Raw genomic sequence first — 21,681 nt, forward strand, 5'->3', positions numbered from 1 at the left:
CTTTGAATAGAGGGTTAAGTTTAACAAACAGCATAAGTCATTTAGGCAAGCGCTTTTATCATGATATAGTTATTATGATTACCGAAATAACCTCCCTCGGTAAATAACACATGACGATTTAATAGATCATGATTCTTTTAGTAACTCCGGCAGCAATAAAACCTCTCCCACCAAGACGTCAGGAAGCGCGTTTTATCATCTTCATGACTCTGAAAGAACAGATATTCAATTATTAACACACAATTCGTGTTGATAAAAAGTTCAACTTAAGAACACGCATTCAAAAAACCAAGCACGTGCTGATATCCTGCTAAACCAGTGCTGCTAGCGTCAATTCTATTACAGCCATGGCTTACTGCGAATGATCTTACATTTAAACTTTGTAAATGTTCTCCAAATCGAAAGTTGAACCTTACTTTCTTCAGACGTATTAATGTAAAAGTTCCAAAGTTTGGCTTTATGTATGTCTATGTTTAAACACGTAGTGATAATTTGAGATACCGTCCCGAGATTAATACCAATAGATATAATTTGACGCACAAACCTAGCAATTGTTTAGCACATAGACATAGTTCAAAATTTTAAAATAATCTTAGCGTCTGTAAAATTTAATCGGCTTTACACCCCGATATAAACACCTCTTTATTAACTCTTCTCGAAGAGTTTCTAAAAGTACATGCGTAGCATTCGAAATTCGAACGCTTGCGACATTCTCATGAAACTAAATATGAGAATATCTGGAGCTCTAAGCATGATTTGTCAAATTTGGGCATCAAACGGGATAACAACAAATCTGACTTAATTTCTCATGACATAATTAGTGTATGTCTTTACGATGCCAATGTCATCATCTGATCAATCTTCTCAACCAATACCTAAATAATGCGTAGGTATGTGTATGGCTGAACAATATCCACAAAATGATATGCAGGCGTAATATCAAAATTAATCATCCAACAATCTTTTTGAACGGATTTTTATATATTTTAAATAACGTCTAAAATGAATCAGTTAGATCCAATATCTTTCCAAAACTTAAATTGATTTTTCAACTTGCGTTTAATCAGTATTTCTTTATGGCTTTGTTCGTACTCAATATAGCTGTCATGAAATATGTCCTGACTGTAAGCAAAGATACCAGTAAACAATGAATACTCATCTTTTAATCTATATCTGTTGTAACGGGATTCTGCGAGCTGTGGCTACTGTTTGGTAGGGACGTCCGGCTGCGGGAACCGCCGGGTGTACAGACAGTTGTATTCGAAGTGTGTGATTTTTGCACAAGCGAAACAGGGACCATTTCCGTCTTTTGCATTTCCCTTCATGTAGTGTTTCCGCCACGTTGCAAGCTTCCGGAAGTAACGGCAGCTGACGGCTTTTGAAGTGCTTTCTTATTCACGACTGTTTCGACTCGGCTGATGATCCTATATTCTGCTCACGCACTTCTGCTTAAAAGTTCCATAATTAAACTATTCAAGTCCAATTTTTCAAGAAAAGAACAATCATCGCTAGACCGCGTGGTTATGTTCAAAAACCAAGTTAACGTAGTGAAAAAATAACGTGTGTATCGATCAGTCAATCCCAACGCTGAATGACTGAACGGATTAACTCGGCCACGAGGAAAACGCTCTCTTACAGAGCCACCTATCGGATCTACATTGACAAGGGAAAGTAGTTTTCGTCTAATTCGCACGTGCTCAAACGACGAAAACAATATTAACCTGCGTTTCGGTCTATAGCTTCAAATCGTTGACTGGTAGTGCATGAAAGTATATTTTACACGATATTCGATACTTATTGCTTGTGAAATCATTTATTCAAACGTATATTTTTGTTTCGTTTAGTGTGCTAAGTTTTACCCTACTCAGGCTCTCGGTAATTGACGAGTCGCTTGTGGAGGATAACCAAAACCGTTACATCATAACGATAAATTAATGACTTGCGTTTTAGTTTAAAGAAAATTCATTTGTGAATTTGTTACATACGGAAAATAGCCCCGAATATCGATATATCGCAAAAAACGTCATTTTCAATGTGTCATAATGTAAATAATTTTTAGTAAAATATCTTTTATATTTACAATAATATAAAATAATCTTAATAGTTTAGGGGAAAAAAGATAATGTTGACCTCAACTGGAATCGAGAAGGGGACCTTTGGAACACATTTTTACGCATTGAAACTGGGTCATTCGGGTTTGAAGAACGTATGAGAAAATAGTGCATTACATCCGTGAGCTAATTAGTGTTCCTAATAAATAATGATCATAGTAAGTCATTTTTACATTAACTTCATAACTATACAGTGGCCCAGGTTTGGCATGCTTGTGTTTGGTCTTATGTAGTTTTCACGAGTTTGTGACTAAAGCTTCGTTATTTATATTTACTGTGTCTTTGCCACGTGTTAGTAATCTCGTTCCCAGGTATTTTGAAATTCATTCCGTATATATTTATAACTTGAAACGATATAATTAGCACTTGTCACGAGTCAGTGATCTCGTTTACACAGTTATCTCGTCATCACCACTAAATAAATCATTAGTACGAGAAGGATATCTGTTATCACGTCCTAATGAAAATAAAGTGTGTTTATTCTAGTTTTAACCTTGACAGTTAAACCCAGTCTGTTTTTTATCCTTGTAAGTTGAGGACCAGCCAGTTTTGACTTAAAAGACACATGTACTGAACAGCATCTTTCCTCGGAATTCCTGTCTTTTATTCCTGGCAGTTGGCAGGAAGAAAATCGGAACTCCTCAATTGCATTAGCTTCTGGATAGGCAACCTTCTGCGTCAGAAATGTCGAATGGGGGAAAAGTTTCACACACACACATGATGGAATGCTTACGGAACTTCAGATTCATATTCGTATCGAAGAGAGAGCAATGCCCATGAATGCCGCACATTTATTATCTCTAAAACAGTATTGCCATTTGTTTTTTGTTCAACGTTTCTTCATAGCATAAACAGAAAACAATAACAAACACTTAATGTCCAATATTGATTTCTGTAAAACCAAGTTTGTGTTTCATAATGAGTTCAACGACAAATGCCAGACTAAAAAAAATTTTGTACTTCTGTATTTCGTATTACTTTTGATTATTTGAAACTGGGAATACAAACGTATTTAAATTATCTTCATATTTCTGTTTGTCTTGTTAAAAATTGAAACGAACAGACAGTTTACACTTAAACACTTTTCTAACGCAACACTTTCCAAAACGTTTATTTGAAAATTGCATAATTGTGATCATTTGACTATATTCTGTGCAAGTTTACGGTAAAATCATTCATCCGTGACAATGGGCGCTTTTGCACGTGGGGTAGGTGTGGTTTCATCGTTTTGCACGTGAAAATGAAAAAACGCGATATGATTCTAATTTTATTTCAATTTCTTCATTTTAGATTGGTAGATACACCATAAAACATAAAATTTATTTTAAAAATCAATATGTCTCGTATAAAATGTCAGGAGTGCAACAGAGCAATCGGCATTTTGCAGGCTACCTTCCCCACTTGCAGAAGCATACGATCATCACAGATAAAATATTTTATTGTTTGCTTGCGCATATTGTAGTCAAAGATCACATAAACAATTATAAATCTAATTTTTTACTCATAACTGAGATATTTAAGTTTGAAAAATGCTTCGTTCGAAAAGTCACCAAGTGTAGTGCAACGCTATATAATTATTCCAATTTAATTTCAATTTCATCACGCTCGGTGGGTTTTAACACTAGGAAACATAAAACATAAAAATAATAACAAAACGATATGGCTCGTATGAATATTCATGCGCGCAATGTTGCAAGCCGGTCGGTCATTGAGACGTATAATCTACTATTTATTTACTAATCCATTTACTTTTCACATTATTAATTTAGGATGTACGATTTTGAGAATGTTACGTTTTCAGTGATTAATTTATTATGTTTGATATTTTAATGTTTATCAATTTTAATTAGATTTACATGAAGTGTAAGATATGTGTTTAACACAATTAAAACAGAGAATTTATGTGCGGATTCACATTACACCACCAATCGTGATACATCGGCTATCTCGGATTCCTCCGTAAGATAGGCCTCGTGGCTAACGGTCGCCATCTTGCCTTGTATTACTACTTTACTACCCAAAAGGTTATCAGTCTATTGTTATGAGGCTTTAAACGATGCGTGTTGAACTAGCGCCAAACTTTTTACCGAAACTTTGATATTAAGCGCACTATTAACGTTCGTTTGTGTTGCATTTTGACCTATTATCCAAATGATTTACTTTTCTATTATTATTTAATCACCATATTTTCCATTTTTTAAGATGCAATTACGGTGTTTACAAAACCAACCAAACCGAAAGTGAAACTACCCCGGTATGCATTACGTTACGCTATGTAAACATTAAATATTTGTTCAGTTTGAGGATGCGAATCGATAATAGACGTTGGAATATGTATGCAATACAGACTATCATTGCCGATTGTAGTACTGGCTAAAAAAATACCTTTGATGACAGGTCATGTATAGAACGTTAATCAAAATAGTGACCATAAATCACTACAAATGTCTGGGTTGATCATTAATATAATTAATGCACGTTTCTGATATAATTACCTGCATCTGGTTGTAAATACCATGAAATTGATAAATTAAAAGTTTTTTTCATAAATTAGCATTTCATGTGTTATTAATATCATTTAGGTAATTTAGAATCATATCATTATCATCATTTACTATTCTTAAAATTGAAAAAAATCTTATATTATCATTATTACTTTAAATTAGAATTTTTAAATTTTACTCATTATTTTAATAAATTTCCACATTTGTTTGATTAAAAATAAAATGTTTGAATAAGGGTTTCAGTTTTTAGTTTTAACCTATTTTTAGTTCCATTAAATTTAAAGTACAAACTACGTACATGTATTTGAAATGCTTTTGAGTTCGTTTCCTGGGCCTAGAACCAGTACTTTGGTGTCTCTCGGAGATTTCTTAAGAATGCTCCCACCCTGGGGATCAAACCAGTGACCTCCAAATCATTAGGTGGACACCACATCCATTACACATCAGGGACCTTTAATTATTTTAGTATTGCAGCATTATATAATATAATGTTGCTACATAATTTTGGAAAATGATTTATGTGCAGTACTAAATAAATCTAAATGCATACAATTTTAATTGTGTATATTGTGTGATTATTAGTTACAAATTCACTTTTAACATGTATACTGGTATACAGGGGAAAGTCTCGATTTTTTACTATATACTATATATACTAACGTTAATATATATAGTATATAGTAACAAGAGCTGTCACCATATGATGACTTATGCCCCATATAAACGCTTGATAGAAGTAATGAGCTTTTTTCGAACCCTAAACGCAGATTTCAAAACCTTAACGCGGACCCTAAGTTTAAGGTCAAGGTCACAGGGGTCAAAATTTGTATGCGTATGGAAAGGCGTTGTCCATATACACATGCATACCAAATATGAAGGTTATATCTCAAGGGACATAGAAGTTATGAGCAGTTTTCAAAACCTAAACGCAGATTTTGAAACCTCAACGCGGACCCTAAGTTCAAGGTCAAGGTCACAGGGGTCAAAATTTGTGTGCGTATGGAAAGGCCTTGTCCATAGACACATGCATACCAAATATGAAGGTTATATCTCAAGGGACATAGAAGTTATGAGCATTTTTCGAAACCTAAACGCAAAGTGTGACAGAAAGACGGACAGACAGACAGACGGACAGACGGACAGTCCGATCACTATATGCCCCCTTTTCTTCGAAGGGGGGCATACAAAAATGGAGACTTTTCCCTGTGTACTGGATTATGAAAGACTAATAAGCATAAAATTGACAACTCATCTCCCCAATGATACATGTACTTTGTGAGGCTCATTCTCAGAACAAACCCACAGTCAGTGAGAAAACTACAGTGTAAAAAGACCACTAAATTAAAACAAAGAAAACTTCCAGTAAAATATAGATGTTATACCAATTATGGCATTGACCAAGGCAGAACATAATTCTAAGGTTGAATTTCCCAAAATTGACTGTTACAATTGGATACTGTTTTAATCTTCACTCTACTTTGTCTGAAAATAAAAGTCTTAAATGATGTAATAGAAACATACATATTTAATTTTCAGTTTACAAGTATATATATACATATATTATAATATCTTTTATCAATGGTCAATAAATTTTAGTTTAACTAATTTACATGTATATATACATGTTTATGCTTTGATTTGTTTCTATTGAAGCCAAATTAATATCCCATTTCATAAATTAATATCACAGCAGTATTCCTTGTTTGTCTGCAAGTATTGCAGAAATCAGGGATAATTAGTTTACTGACTCAGCCTTAATCTTAATATAGTATAATTGTTAAAACAGATTAGGATGTTTATAATACAATTGAGGATGCATCAAGATTAAAAAATGATACATGTATAAATTAATGAAGAATCAATAACAATCATAAACTGTGCAATTTTTTTCAGTATTGTGTGAAAGGATATGAAGTAACTATGTGTTTTTGAAATATGATTTATGTGAATTTTAATAAATATATAAAAACTGTGATTTTTTCAGATAAAACTGTTAATTACATATTCAGAATGTATTATAATAATATTCATTCGATTTTGAGTTCAAAAAGCACTTCTCTGGCATTTGTATTTATAGTAATTGCATATTTTATCATTCTGACAGCATTTATAAACTGTGTTCATGCAAGCATGGACAGTTTCATTTTTTTGAGTATTTAAAAAATCAAATTAAAAATTTAGTTTGGATGTACAATCAGTTTTTATATGCAAGTGTCTATTTCACTTATACATTAAAACAGCATATAATACATTATTGAAAATATGATTTCAAGCTTGATGTCATATTCCAACTTTGCATAGTGTAGTTAATCGAACATTGTATTGAACTGTATGGTAAGCTATATTTTTTAAGAAATGTATGTTGTATTTACTATTATATAAAATGAATTATTTCTACCACAAGTAGACCATATAAGGCCTACTGCTACTAAATAGGCACTGGTATGAATTTGACACTGTATTTGATGCACATACAAAACTTCAATTATTAATACACAGTATTTTTCCAAGGTTTTGTACGATGTTTTTTGCAAAAGAGTGTCTTAATGCATTTGAAAATATACTTAAAACAAACTAAAAATGATTTTAACATACCTTTTTCCTGGTAAAATGTATTTTGGATGAAAAAAATACACCTAAAGAGTATTAATGCTGGAAAAATGCAGAAAAAAACAACAACATTTTTTCTGTTAGAAGTGTATCTTGTCTGCATTTTTAAGTGTATTAAATGCACATTAAATGCAGATAAATACAATGCCAATACTGTTACATGTAATGGACATTAAATACATTTTTTTTCATGTAATTAAATGCTTTAATGAATTGAAATCATCTTTTAATAACGTTTTAACAATTTATAATACCTTTTTATATAAATTTTCTTTTGAAATGTGACCCTTAAATGATTGTTTCACCACTGGTTAGAGATATAATTTGTGCTCATATGCTTTATCATTACACTATATATTATAATTTGTTGTATGAAAATTACCCGTAAAATTCATGTGAAAGCTCAAGAGATAAATAGCAGCGTGCTACACCCTGCTCCTTTTTACATGACTTGATAGTATTTAGTCCCCAATTTTACATGGCCAATGGCAAATGTGCAGATTTGACAAAACAGGCTTAACTGGGATCCCATAGGCAGACTTTCATCATACTTGTATTTAAAGGGGCCTTTTCACGTTTTGGTACATTGACCAAATTTAAAACAGTTGTTTCAGATTCGCAAATTTTCGATTTAGTTATGATATTTATGAGGAAACAGTAATACTTAACATTTACCATGCTCTAATATAGCTATTACATGCATCTTTTGACAATTTAAACACTTGAAAATTATAAAGCGTTGCAACGCGAAACAATTGAATAATTTGGAGAGTTCTGTTGTGTGTTATATTTTGTGAAACTACGAGGATTACTTATATATAGTAATAAAATACATCGTGCATTGTATGCGGAAGGTTGGGCGAGGGGTCTAAGTAGGAGACATTTTACGCCAGAACTCCAGGGCTCAGTGGTTCAAGCCCTGTTGAGGGTTACTTTTTTTTTTTGAATTTTATTTTTGATTTTTTACTGGAGCTTTTAGAGCAAATGTTTACATTTATCAATAGAAAGCATTTCATGACAAACTACAAAACATGCCAAAATCTGTGAAAAGGTCCCTTTAATTTAATTCATGATCGGAATTGCTATTTGGCAAATCTTCAGTGGTCACAGTATTCAACTGATTTTTTTCACTTTGTAGTGATTATATTTTCATTATTTATCAGACAACATCTCTCTTCAAAAGTTTAACATGATTTCTTTGTTAATTTAGAAACAAGATCAATAACATAAATAACATAAAATGAAAAAATGTGTAATAGTAAAAATGGCAGCAAAAAAGCACTTGATTATGTGCCTTTAATCTGAGATGATATGGTGATGTATTGGAATTTCTCATAAATAATGTGTCCCATAGTTGTAACTTGTATAATTGTATAGTCGCATGCATGAGTGGTGTCAATTTCACAATACCAATTAAAGCCTATAATTTACTAAAAGAATGTGAAGTTTGATGTGTGTATTTTTCAAGATTTGTTATATATAACATATATATATATATATATATATATATATATATATATATATATATATATATATATATATATATTGTTGAAAAGTTAACATGCAATAAAGTTACTGTAATTAAGTGACAGTAAGTTTTACTGATTTGATTGGATGCATATGCAGATATATCATGGTTTGTGCAGAGGACAGTAGCAAAAAAACAATTAAGTGCTTTCTCCATAGGATGGCATATGCCAGCGATAAACGCTTTGATAGAAGTTATGAGCATTTTTCGAAACATAAACGCATTTTTCGAAACCTAATCGCGGACCCTAAGTTAAAGGTCAATGTCAAAGGGGTCAAAATTTTTGTGCGTATGGAAAGGCCTTGTCCATATACACATGCATACCAAATATGAATGTTTCATCTGAAGCGACATAGAAGTTATGAGCATTTTTCGAAACCTAAACGCTAAGTAAGATGGACAGACAGACAGTGCGATCACTATATGCCCTCCTTCGGGGGCATAAACATGTGTTTCACATTGTTTTGGTAAATTAGAAATGTAGTTATTAAAAAGAACAGAATCATCAATTATTATTGTTATTGATTATAAAGTGTTGCTGGAATATTGGATGTGTTCATCTAGCTATAAGAAGGTCCCTGTTTTATTCTCACTGGCACTAAGTGAGGGTTCTCAAAATCTTTAAACAAAATGAATAAGTACAGATAGGATCGAGAAAGCCTTGTTGATATGGGGGCTAAACACCTGAAATCAAAGCGACCCAGGTTAAAGGCCGAGGCCAAATAAATAAACCAGAGGCCGCATGAGCCTGCTATACTCTGAACAAGTATTGTTTCTACTCAGGAAACTGGCTTTAGTGTCTTACTAAGCTTTAGAATTTAAGTTTCAGTGCAATCTATCTAAAATAAATTGGTTAAAATAAATAATAATTTGTAAAAAAATAAACATTCTGCACAAATTCAATTATTTACTTTACCTGTGTGCAGGAATTATTTCAGTGTTGATGGTTTGTGAACTATGTCAAAAGCACCATAGCTATGAAACACGTGTATTTTGAATAGTGCAATGTTCCACAGAAATGATGCTGATGATAATTCTACACGATGATGAAATATTAGATGTATTTCTAGATTCCATTTCCACCAACAATTCCACGGGAATAAGACAATTCACCCCCAAGACAATTCACCCCCAGGAGACAACTCACCCCCTAGACAATTCACCCCTGCTCCCTGGACAATTCACCCCCAGATATTTTGTTGTTGTTTTCTTTTGCTGTTTGTTTAGGATTTAGTAATTACGAATATCTGTTTTCTAAGGATAGTTATTTGTATTCTATTTGATTTTTATGAAGTTCGAATAAAAGCATATTAAGATGTTCTCAGAATGTCTTTCTTTTTTTTCCATAAAATTACTTGCAATTGAAACATAACTGTGCTTTTTATCTATTGATGTTTGTTTTTATTATTAACAATATCTTATTATTGTTTTTTTTTCATTAAATAATCAATTATAAGTTTTGTTTTATAGTTTATATTTGTAAAAAGTGTATAAATAAATAATAATGGTATCGGATACATTATTTGGAAATACTCCAATGTTTTTTATTTGATAATTTATGCAAAATTTCGAAATTTTCATAATATTACTATGTTTATTTTTAAATGGGAAATATAATAATAAAATATTTGTCACATAGTCAGTCAACAAAATAACAACACCTAAAAACAACCTTTTCACACCACTAAAGGTAACAATAAACAGATAATCTGTCAGGCATTCAGAGCTGATGAGGGTACTGATTATCTTCTTCTGATTATCTAGTGGTAGATATACTGATTGGGGTTGCTTAGAGATAAGGCTGTAGTATGGAATGAGTTAACATACTGTATGATTGAAGTGGACTTGAAGTGAGTACAATTAATTTAAAAAACACATTACATTTCAAAACATTTTTAGTAGGACCATACTAGCGGTATAATAGTGGATTTAATAAATCATGAAGTACTCCTGTATAAGAAGCATTTTAAAATTATAACAGAAAATGGCGTGAATTACTGGATTTGAAATGAATACTGATATTTGCAGACTAAAATATGTTTCAATACACAACATTACAACACACAACTTCTATTACTTATCCTTCAATGAGAGAACATTGAACAACTTAATGGATAATAAGAATAAAAATAATTATTTTTTTAATGAAACACCTATGTTTATAGGCAGTTAAATAAAAATAATAATAAAAATATCAGGTGAACAAAAATGGAATTTTTTAATACAGGTATTACCAGGTATTATGCCCAGCCCAGTATAATTATTTGTCAATGTGTGTAACTGAAGTCTTTGTTTATAATAATAATAATTATATGTTTAAAAATAATATTTTTTTAATAATAATTATTTGTTTAAAAATAATAATCAAAATATCAAGTGAACAAAAATAGAATTTTTTAATACAGGTATTACCAGGTATTATGCCAAGCCCAGCATAATTATGTCATATGTCAATGTGTGTAACTGAAGTCTTTGTTTATCTGTTTTGACACTTTGATTAATCTGTTTTGACACTTTGATAAAACCTCGCCAGGGGTGTGAATGCGTGATTGTAATACCCATTAATTGCACGCTCCCAACCAGATTAAATTTCCTTTCTTTAATTAAGGTTTTCTTATCAATTAAACCATTTTATTTTATTAAATTAATTATCCTATCTAACATGAATAAATATGTGATATTAATGTAAAATTCTAAGAATTTAATGAAACTAATTAATCATCTTCAATATTTGACAAAGTACTAATAATAAAATAGTAAAATAATAATATTATTTAAAACAAATGCACAAATATTATAAATACAAAAAACTTAATTTATTTCAATTATATATGTTGTAAAACAGTTTATAGAAAAATACATTGGTTGAATTGCATTTGACAAAAAACACAATGTCATCTTTCATTTACTTACTACATTTATTATTTTCACGTCAAAATTGTGTGCAAAGTCAAAATTATAACCCCAGAACATCTGCTCACAAATTATGTTCAAATATGACAAAAGCAAATGACCATAAAATCTCATATACAAATATGGGGGTGAATTGTCTTGGGGGTGAATTGTCTTTTGGGGTGAATTGTCCAAGGAAATCAAATTCTGGGGGTGAATTGTCCAGGGGGTGAATTGTCTTGGGGGTGAATTGTCTGACACCCCAATTCCACTACCAATTCAAATGCGTTCGTAGATCTACACAGACACAGTTGAACATAACACTATTCCACTCAACAACCGTGACACATGTACTCAATTTTTCAAATTTTCGCAATTAAAATTGACTTCTACTGTTTATATTGTTGTTGTTGTACTTTTGAAAGTAGTTCGTAAGATGGCGACCATTAACCCAGAGATTGATTTATGGAATAAATCGTCTGAGGATCCAGAGTGATTACACCACCTCAATAACCAATCTCTTGCACGACATTGTGTCACACCGGTCTTTACTGACCTGTGTGAATGCGCGCTAAGCATTGTGGGAAACGGACTTTTTTCCATCATGGCGTTGGTAAACATAATAAACACGGAAGTGAAAAATGGTAATTCATTATTATCAAAAAACAGGCCCCATCAAACCGGGCCAGCTGTAATATATAGTTGGATGCAGTTTGTGCTTCAAAGGAGCCACTTTTCATGTCAGTCTATTGTTTGTAAGAATCACTAAACACGTAACTTAGACTAACTAAACATGTTGCAAGACTGTATCGTCGAAATAGTTAATAAATCTAAATCATAAATAAATATTAATAATTAAATACCTGCTGAAATTTGAGAACGTAAACGATTTAAAATAAACGCTGTGAACATTGCAAGGAATCTTACATGTAGGCCTAATGTGTGAGAGGATTAGTCAGGGATAAAATAAAATGGAGTTCGAAGGATCTAACATTTTGAGGAAGACGTCATGGTATCTTGGACATTTGGCACTTTCATATATTTATTTAGTAGATACTGAAAATGCTGAATGTGCTAATTGCAACATCATCAAAGACAAGCAGGTGAGATTTTTACAGCTTTTTTTTCTTGACATAATATTGTATGTTTTCCATTTAATTTATATGCCAGTGTTTTTTTTCACCATATTGGGAATGGTTTCCGGTCATTTCCCCCCCCCCCCCAAGACGTTTCCTCCCCAAGACGTTTCCCCGCAAAGACAATTCCTCCCCAGACGTTTCTTCCCCATTTTAGTTTTAGTGCAGATGTCCCCCCCCCCCCCCCAATAAATTTATAATTGTTCGGTTGAAGTACAATCTTTGTTTATTATCAAAATTATTATTTTGTTTATGAAGTCTTTAATTAACTTTTAATATCTATGAAGCAGCTTGTATGGTTTTTTGGTTTTAGAATTGTTTTTTGGAGGGTTTAACTGTGTAATGATTGCATGTAAATCATTAGTAAGTGCATGTTGGTGTACTAGTGGAATACATGGAATATCCTCAAAATCTTACTGAGTATCTTATACATGTTGCTCAACACAAATGCAACCAAGAATAATGTGTAATCAAGACCCGTTTTGAATACACAATTAACACCTTATTTCAGTTTGAGTGAACCTGGGCAGGGTTGTGCAAATGCAGTGTTTGTTGTTTTTTATCCAATTAAATATGGTCAATTGGTGAAATGAAAATGGTAAAATCAAATTAAAATTAATTTCGACACTGTTTTCCTTGTAACAGATAAATATGATAAATAAATATTTACTTTGTAACTGTCAACATTTTTTTCATGCATTCATATGTTTATTATCAAATTATTGGATGTCACTGATATTTTATTTTTTACTAATAACTCATTTAGACTAAATAAAACAGAATTGAACTTTCCGTGCACATTATTTCATTATTAATAATATAATTTATTAGCAAATGTAATAAAAACTTATTGATATAAGAAACACAAAACACAATTACCCGTTTTTATTAAATGAATTTGTGGAATTTAAGGAAAAATTAATAACTTTATGAATTAAAAAAAAAGGTAAATTTAAAGCAATTTATTAATAATAATTAAAACAGTGATAAACTACATAAAAATGTTTTTGTATGATAATGTACTAATCTCATCTTATGAATGACTATCCCCCTTCAAAGATGTCACCTAATCTCATCAATGATGATTAATGGGCCTGTATATTGCACCATAAGTACCCCTTTATACAATAGCTGTTATCTTGTTATATACACTTGCTAATCCAATTAACGCTTGTATATTGCACCATAAGTGCCTGATATATTGTTCAATGGTAGGTGTGTGTTGTTACTTAATATTAGTGAAAACATAACTTTCCTATTATTTGCCTGGTTCTGAAAATATTTTCATCGTTGAGTTTCCTTTAATTTTTAAAGAATATTTTTGAGAGGTAACACCTGAGTACTACAAATCAATGTAAAATGTTCATACTAGCTGTATTGGGACATTATAATTGAAATGTTACAAAACAATTTTATTTACTTGTCTCAAAATAAATATCCCAATATGATATTTATTAAGTCAAAATAATTTGTGTTTCAGTTAAAACTTGGAAATAGTTATTATTCTTCATTAAAAATCACAACTATTCCACTTTAAATGACCATCAAAGCTGTGTTTTTACTCAATTTTTCAAGGATCTCAATAAATGAAAGAAAAAATTCAGGTACTTATAAAAACAATTCTAATTAGATCTATTTAATTGGTAAAATTTGTTTGAGGCTTCCCTAAAAACAACCATAATAAATCATTTCACTGTTCTATTGATATATCTATTTAATAGGCAGAATGACAAACAGAACTAGTGTGGTTTCTAGGGTCATAAATCTGGTCCCTAAGCCTTAATTGGTAATAATATGCATGCAGTGTTATGTCTCTGAAAGTGACAATGAAGCAAATCTGCCCTTAGGCTATTTCATTTCACTCACACAAAAGGAGATAACTTGCTATTAATTTAATAGTTACTTCTAACTTGTCTCCTTTCTGTATTAAGAGGGTTTTCATATTTTAAAGTTCAATTGGTCTTCAAAAGAATAAGCAATCAAAGTTCTTGATTTTGCCAACAAATAATGTTTACCAATTGTGGGTCTACTCTACTTTCTTTAAATAATTATTTCTAATTATGTTTTTTTTATTAATTTTTATATCAATGGAAAATGAAATATTGTTTCACTATTTTGTTTAAAAAGAACTTAAAGAAATCCAGGCAAGAATACATGACAAGTAAGGGTTGTGTCAAGAAGGTGCCATTTAAGGCCCTATTATCAGTTTTGGATGCCCTAACCTGTATAGGTGAGAAGACTGTGAGAAGACTGGGGACGTGGGGCATGAGGAACAACTAATACACAGTAATTGACAGGTTCGTGTTGAATCAAGCACAGAATTTTCTGAGCATTCATGATTCATTAGAATTGAAAAAAAACACAATCAACCAGAAAAATCCAGTTGACCAACTTTGACTTATTTGCATGAACAGGTATAAAATAGTGGGTAATAATAGCTTAAGACATTATTGGCAACATGTCTGTTTAATTTATATTATCAATATTGTTAATTAAGCATGGAATATTAATCAAAATTGGGGGTAAAGTTCAATCGACCAGTAATGACAAATTTGGGAGTATTGACCGGGGCGGTTTTAACCAGTAAAAACCGCCGGTTAAAACCGGGGGCGGTCGATTGGTGCCAACCCTGGGTGTACTAAAGGAATACTAGAGGAATACATGGGATATTCTCAAAATCTTACACATGTTGTTTTTAATATAATTAAATAGGATCAATTGATGAATTAATTCAGTTTGTGTAAACTTGGGCTGGGTTGTGGAACTATAGTTATTTGTTGTTATACAATTAAATAGGGTACTATGTAACTGTCAAAAAAACATATGCATTCACACGCATATAATCCAATTATTGGATGTCACTGATAATTTCAATTTTACTAGTAGGTAATTAAGACTAATTAAAACAGAATGGGACTTTCCTCGCAAAGTATTTCATTATTAATAATATAATACTATAATTAGCTAATGTAATCAAAACATATTGATATTTTAATAATTTAACTCAATGATATTAATAATATTAAAATTTTCCCCAAAAAACTAGGGCAGGAAGATAGGAAGGATTGTTTTTGGAAAATCAACAGTGTTGTCAGTGTAAAATATTTGCAAAGCTTCTTCTGAGTTTGAACTTCAGTTTTGCATTTTGTGACCTGCAACATATTCTACGCTACTTTATCTTACTATGGTAAGTCATTAAAGTGTTATTTATTTTTCAACTATATAATGTGCTAATCTCATATAATGAATTACTACCACATTTAAAAATGACACCTAATCTAAATTCATTAATACAATAGTTATAATTGTTTTATTGTAATTTGTAACATACTATTCCACTAAAAATGACCATCATAGAACATCAATGCCGTGCTTTTGCTAAATTTTCAATGATTTCAATTATTTAAAGAAATAAATTTATCAGGCACTTATAAAAAAATATATAATAAGGGTGTCAAAATTTAACAAACTGAACAAGTCAATTTGAACTTCTCTTGCAATGCAAATGGAGCCACTTGAAATATCAAATTGTTCCCATACTAGTCGGCAATATAACTATGACAATGTGTCTTTTCAAAACATGCATCAGACACACCTTCTGAAACTTTTGAAGCGGTTTTGAAAACGCTATTTCATTGCAAACTTTCGTCAATAAAGGATACATGTTGTTATACAACCGAAAGTGAAAGTTCTGTTTTTAAAAAAATGAATAAAGAGCGAAATAGTTGAAAACTAACGAAAATTATAATTGATACTAACATAAGACCGTAAGACTGAACAAAATAATACTTAACTTTTAAATCATAACCTGAATGTTTACTTATAAAGCAAATTCTTCATTCATCCGCGGACTTCTTTGTGTCGTAGTCATAAATGCCTCCAAATGGAGGTGCGTGATGCGTCTAAGTATAGAGGTGACAATAACGTAGTGACGTCACCATCTATGTATAGAATGCTTGCACGACGGTTACATTACATTCACAATCTCTTGCACGACGGTTACATTACATTCACCTCTGTGTTGGGCTCAGAACGGACTATTGTTATGAAAGCGTCTCATTCATGCCATGATCATACCAAGCGTTCATCATTGAGGTTACAGTATACTAAACAATCTCTTGCACGACGGTTACATTGCATTCACTGCATTAAAGAAAACCATCTCATACCATGATATCTTATGTCAGTCTTAATTCATTATTATAAAATTGATATGGTTTCCTGATGTTAAGAAACCAACATACATACACACGTCGAAGCAATTCCTAACGTCACTCAATAAACATTATGTTCAATTGTTGGCATTTGTTAAGTGCGTGAAATGATTCCATCTGCGTAAATGGGCAATAAAATAGTTCCAAAGAGTTGCATTAAAACTCGCAAGTTTTTGCACGGTTTATCGTACATTTAAAAGTCATATTTCTTAATTTAATGCATGCGATCTTAAATATCCATTCAATTATACATTGAATGCGTTTGTTCGGTTTTAGCTATTTTATAGACAAAATTGCGTGCTGAGCCTTTCGCAGAGTTGTATGTGAGAGCAAGGAACGACAACTCTGCGTGGATGTGAGAGCAAGGAACGACAACTCTGCGTGGAGATTGCTCAATAACCAACCGATTCACATCACACCAGCACCCGATTGTATAAACAGTTAAACCGGCGGTTAACCACATACCGGCGGTTAAAAGTCGGTAACATGTTGGTTACTGGTCGGCAAGCGTTTGTATAAAATTGGGTTAGTTATACCGATCGATTAAAACCCAGTTAAAACATACCCTGTCAAGGTCGTCGATGGTTAGCTTTTATGATGTCGCGCGACTCGGCCATTTTGTGTAAGTTAACTCTCGGTTACTTGTACTTACCCACCTAGAGAGGTTTATTCCTTGACAATTTCGACGAGTAAACAGACAATTGTAGCGACTGACACTTTATTTGACTTAATTTACAGGGCAATACGTTATCCGACTTCGGACGACGAAATTAAGGACGCACAGAACTTGTTTTTTTATATTCTGTCATGGGTATGTCGTGTGTGATCCGATGCATCAATGGCGCCCATGTTAAAATCATTTCTCCGAGAACGGGGAACGACACAAGTACAAACAAAAACACGTTCGAACTAGTATCTTCTCACCTTAAATAATCCTTTAAAATCCATAAATAATCCATTTAACTCAATAATTTGCGATTTTGCATCTAGGGTCTTTAATTTTAGCATAGTTAAATAAAGACCCTAATGCCCTGCTATCACTATATTCAAATGAGTTTATGAACTCGATAAAATTTCTTCTTCGTCACACGCTACGTCATGTACTCTACATCACGGTGATAAGGCGAATACCACAACTTTTCCGCTCACCGTCGAAATTTTATATTTCTGACAAGAGCACCGTATCCTTCTGTCAAAAACATGGCCGTCAACTTTTTAGGCGAGTCCAGAAATGAAAGAAATAAACGAGAAAATAAGGTAATTTGGTAATAAAAAGATATTCCATCGAACGAAGTATATAATTTACATCTAATTACCGTTTACCGCATCAAAATTGAGTCGCTATTAACTTCAAAATAGTGACAACAATTTTAGCATGTCGTGAAAGAAGTGACTTTCATGATGCGAAAAATCGTATTTTTGCAGATTTTAAACATTTTAAATGAAATAATTTTTGGTTAAACGGTATTTTATGATAGAAGAGTCAATTTACAACACAGTATGGCATGCTTTATTGAAGATAACTGTGATTTTTACATTTACACGTGTTAGCAAGTATGCACCGCTCAACACTGACATTATAGAAATATGAACACCGCTCAACAATGTCCGTAAAAGCACCGCATCTTTAAGTTTTTTTTGGCACCGCTTCATTCTGATATTTTTTCTTTCATAAGGAAGAGACGTAAATAACTATATATGATTCTAACCCTTTACCTCTCGTTAAAACGGACCACGCTGTAATGTCTTATCTATGGAGACATGCACTCACAAGCTTCTATAGACAGTCTAAAAAATAAATATAATTGTAACCCATTTGTTTCTGATATAAGTAGTCGATAGCATCTTTGGTATACATCTTTGGTTTTGGCCACAAACACCAAATTCATAGTTCAGTAAATTTAACCAATGCAACATCACTTTGTACACTCTATACATAACTAAATTTATTATTTTCTTCAGTTAGTTTTACACCAACATTTGCGTATACCTTTCCATAATCGTAGCTGAACATCTTTTTACGGATTATAAATCTGAGATCAATAAATAATAGTTATCAATAACGATTTTATTTTACCACAACAATATAGATAAATTGAAACATGAGACTTAAACATGTGCCCTTCACGTACTGGAAAGCAAGACAATCGATCCCGGTGAACCGTTTTTGGTGCAAGCATGCCATCATTTTCAAGATCAATTCTGGGACATGTAACTTTGATAAATGGAAGATTATCGTAAATAAATTCAGCTCACGATGGCTCGTTCTAGCTTATCATTTAAAACCATGTGCAGAAGTTAGCGGTGACACGAATTTCAGAGACACGGAATATAAATACGGTGTTTATAATCAGTGTTGCGCGGTGCATCGATATTTTTGTAAGTGATGCATGTTTTCACCAAAAAATTAGGCCTTTAACAGATATTAAAACAAACAGGTTCGTATTGCATGTTCTTGTTATATACACAATGATTTAAGTCTGTCACATCAGGTCTGACACATCGACAATCATCTGATTATTACATTTTTCTAACAATTACGAATGGTGTCGAGCGCGACACGACTTTTTGTAAACACTACTTCCGACTCATGCTAAATCTTTCACGACTGGTAAACTTTTAAATAGACGACATATTGGTTCAGAAATTCGATAGAGTGCTTCGCAAGTGGCAATCATTTTGCAGTGTCTTATAATAAAACATTTTGTCACCCACTTACCTGATATTGCTTCGTCCGCCATATTTCTTTTCGTCAGAAGGATACGGTGCTCATGTCAGAAGTATAAAATTTTGACGGTGAGCGGAATAGTTGTGGTAATCGCCTTATCACCGTGTACATTACTGCTGTTTAAATGAACCGGAGCAGTTTATCAAATAATAGCCGTTGGTAAACTCGGTTGCGTTTGCATATTTCTGCATACAAACATATGTTTAAACTTGCACAATATTTAATTGGTCTATGGTAAATGCCATGATTGTACAAGAAAATAATTTAATATATAAAAACACAAAGAATGGAAAACATTCCATTACACAACAGATAAATGAGAGGATAATATCCGTGTACAAAATGGGACATTCCGAATTCCAGTGTGGTGCTATTTTTACCTTCTTATACTTTACACATCTCTATGCCTTACGTGATTTAAATCGGAAAGCAAATAGAAAAGCCTTTTGCAGATTATTTATGAATTGTGCGATATTTGTATGGCTTGTTGTACATTCTCAAATGTCGAAAATATATGCACTGATTATAAACATTGCACATTGCACGAAATAAGGAAAATGCAGTGTTTAATTTCTTTCACAAAGCGGTGCGGGATAATGATAAGTAACTTTTGTTACAATATGTTACAATAATTTACTTCGGAAGGAATCTATCTTTATCACAACCGCGCATGCGCGAAGAAACTCACCTGATTGTGGTGACCAGGCAACGCTTCGTGAAGTGCAAACGCTACCATGGAATAGGAGGGACTGTAAAAGAATCGAGTCGATGTTTGATAAAAGTGAATGTTGTAACACTGGTATAGTGTACATACATTGAAACCCATTGCATATTTGTTATCATTAACGAGTTATATTGTAAACCTGCCTCAATGTCCCTGTAATGTATCTTAAAATCACACACATAAGGCTTGTTTTGAGCAGGGACCTATACAAACATTGTATAGGTCCCTGTTTTGAGTACTGTAAACGAATTTTCTTCCCGCTTGAGGGCGCTTATCATGGGTTTGTCTGGACTAGATTGGTTACCTCCCCTTATTAATTATCCTATCTAACATGAATAAATATGTGATATTAATGTAAAATTCTAAGAATTTAATGAAACTAATTAATCATCTTCAATATTTGACAAAGTACTAATAATAAAATAGTAAAATAATAATATTATTTAAAACAAATGCACAAATATTATAAATACAAAAAACTTAATTTATTTCAATTATATATGTTGTAAAACAGTTTATAGAAAAATACATTGGTTGAATTGCATTTGACAAAAAACACAATGTCATCTTTCATTTACTTACTACATTTATTATTTTCACGTCAAAATTGTGTGCAAAGTCAAAATTATAACCCCAGAACATCTGCTCACAAATTATGTTCAAATATGACAAAAGCAAATGACCATAAAATCTCATATACAAATATGGGGGTGAATTGTCTTGGGGGTGAATTGTCTTTTGGGGTGAATTGTCCAAGGAAATCAAATTCTGGGGGTGAATTGTCCAGGGGGTGAATTGTTTTGGGGGTGAATTGTCTGACACCCCAATTCCACTACCAATTCAAATGCGTTCGTAGATCTACACAGACACAGTTGAACATAACACTATTCCACTCAACAACCGTGACACATGTACTCAATTTTTCAAATTTTCGCAATTAAAATTGACTTCTACTGTTTATATTGTTGTTGTTGTACTTTTGAAAGTAGTTCGTAAGATGGCGACCATTAACCCAGAGATTGATTTATGGAATAAATCGTCTGAGGATCCAGAGTGATTACACCACCTCAATAACCAATCTCTTGCACGACATTGTGTCACACCGGTCTTTACTGACCTGTGTGAATGCGCGCTAAGCATTGTGGGAAACGGACTTTTTTCCATCATGGCGTTGGTAAACATAATAAACACGGAAGTGAAAAATGGTAATTCATTATTATCAAAAACAGGCCCC

At 32.3% G+C, this 21,681-nt stretch overlaps 1 protein-coding gene across 4 annotated transcripts in view; it reads right to left on the reverse strand.

The window, feature by feature from the left end:
• The window catches only part of LOC127846417 (uncharacterized), an 81,091-nt gene that overhangs the window by 15,586 nt on the left and 43,824 nt on the right, over positions 1-21,681 (reverse strand). The window contains exon 13 of one of the 4 annotated variants that reach the window (XM_052377654.1): positions 20,412-20,472. The exons of the other annotated variants lie outside the window; for them this stretch is intronic. Coding sequence (XP_052233614.1) covers positions 20,412-20,472 — 61 coding nt within the window. The remainder of the gene's footprint in view (positions 1-20,411; positions 20,473-21,681) is intronic. 4 annotated transcript variants of the gene reach the window in all.

The sequence above is a fragment of the Dreissena polymorpha genome, chromosome 1, assembly GCF_020536995.1.
Source record: "Dreissena polymorpha isolate Duluth1 chromosome 1, UMN_Dpol_1.0, whole genome shotgun sequence".
NCBI classification, from domain to species: Eukaryota; Metazoa; Mollusca; class Bivalvia; order Myida; family Dreissenidae; genus Dreissena; species Dreissena polymorpha.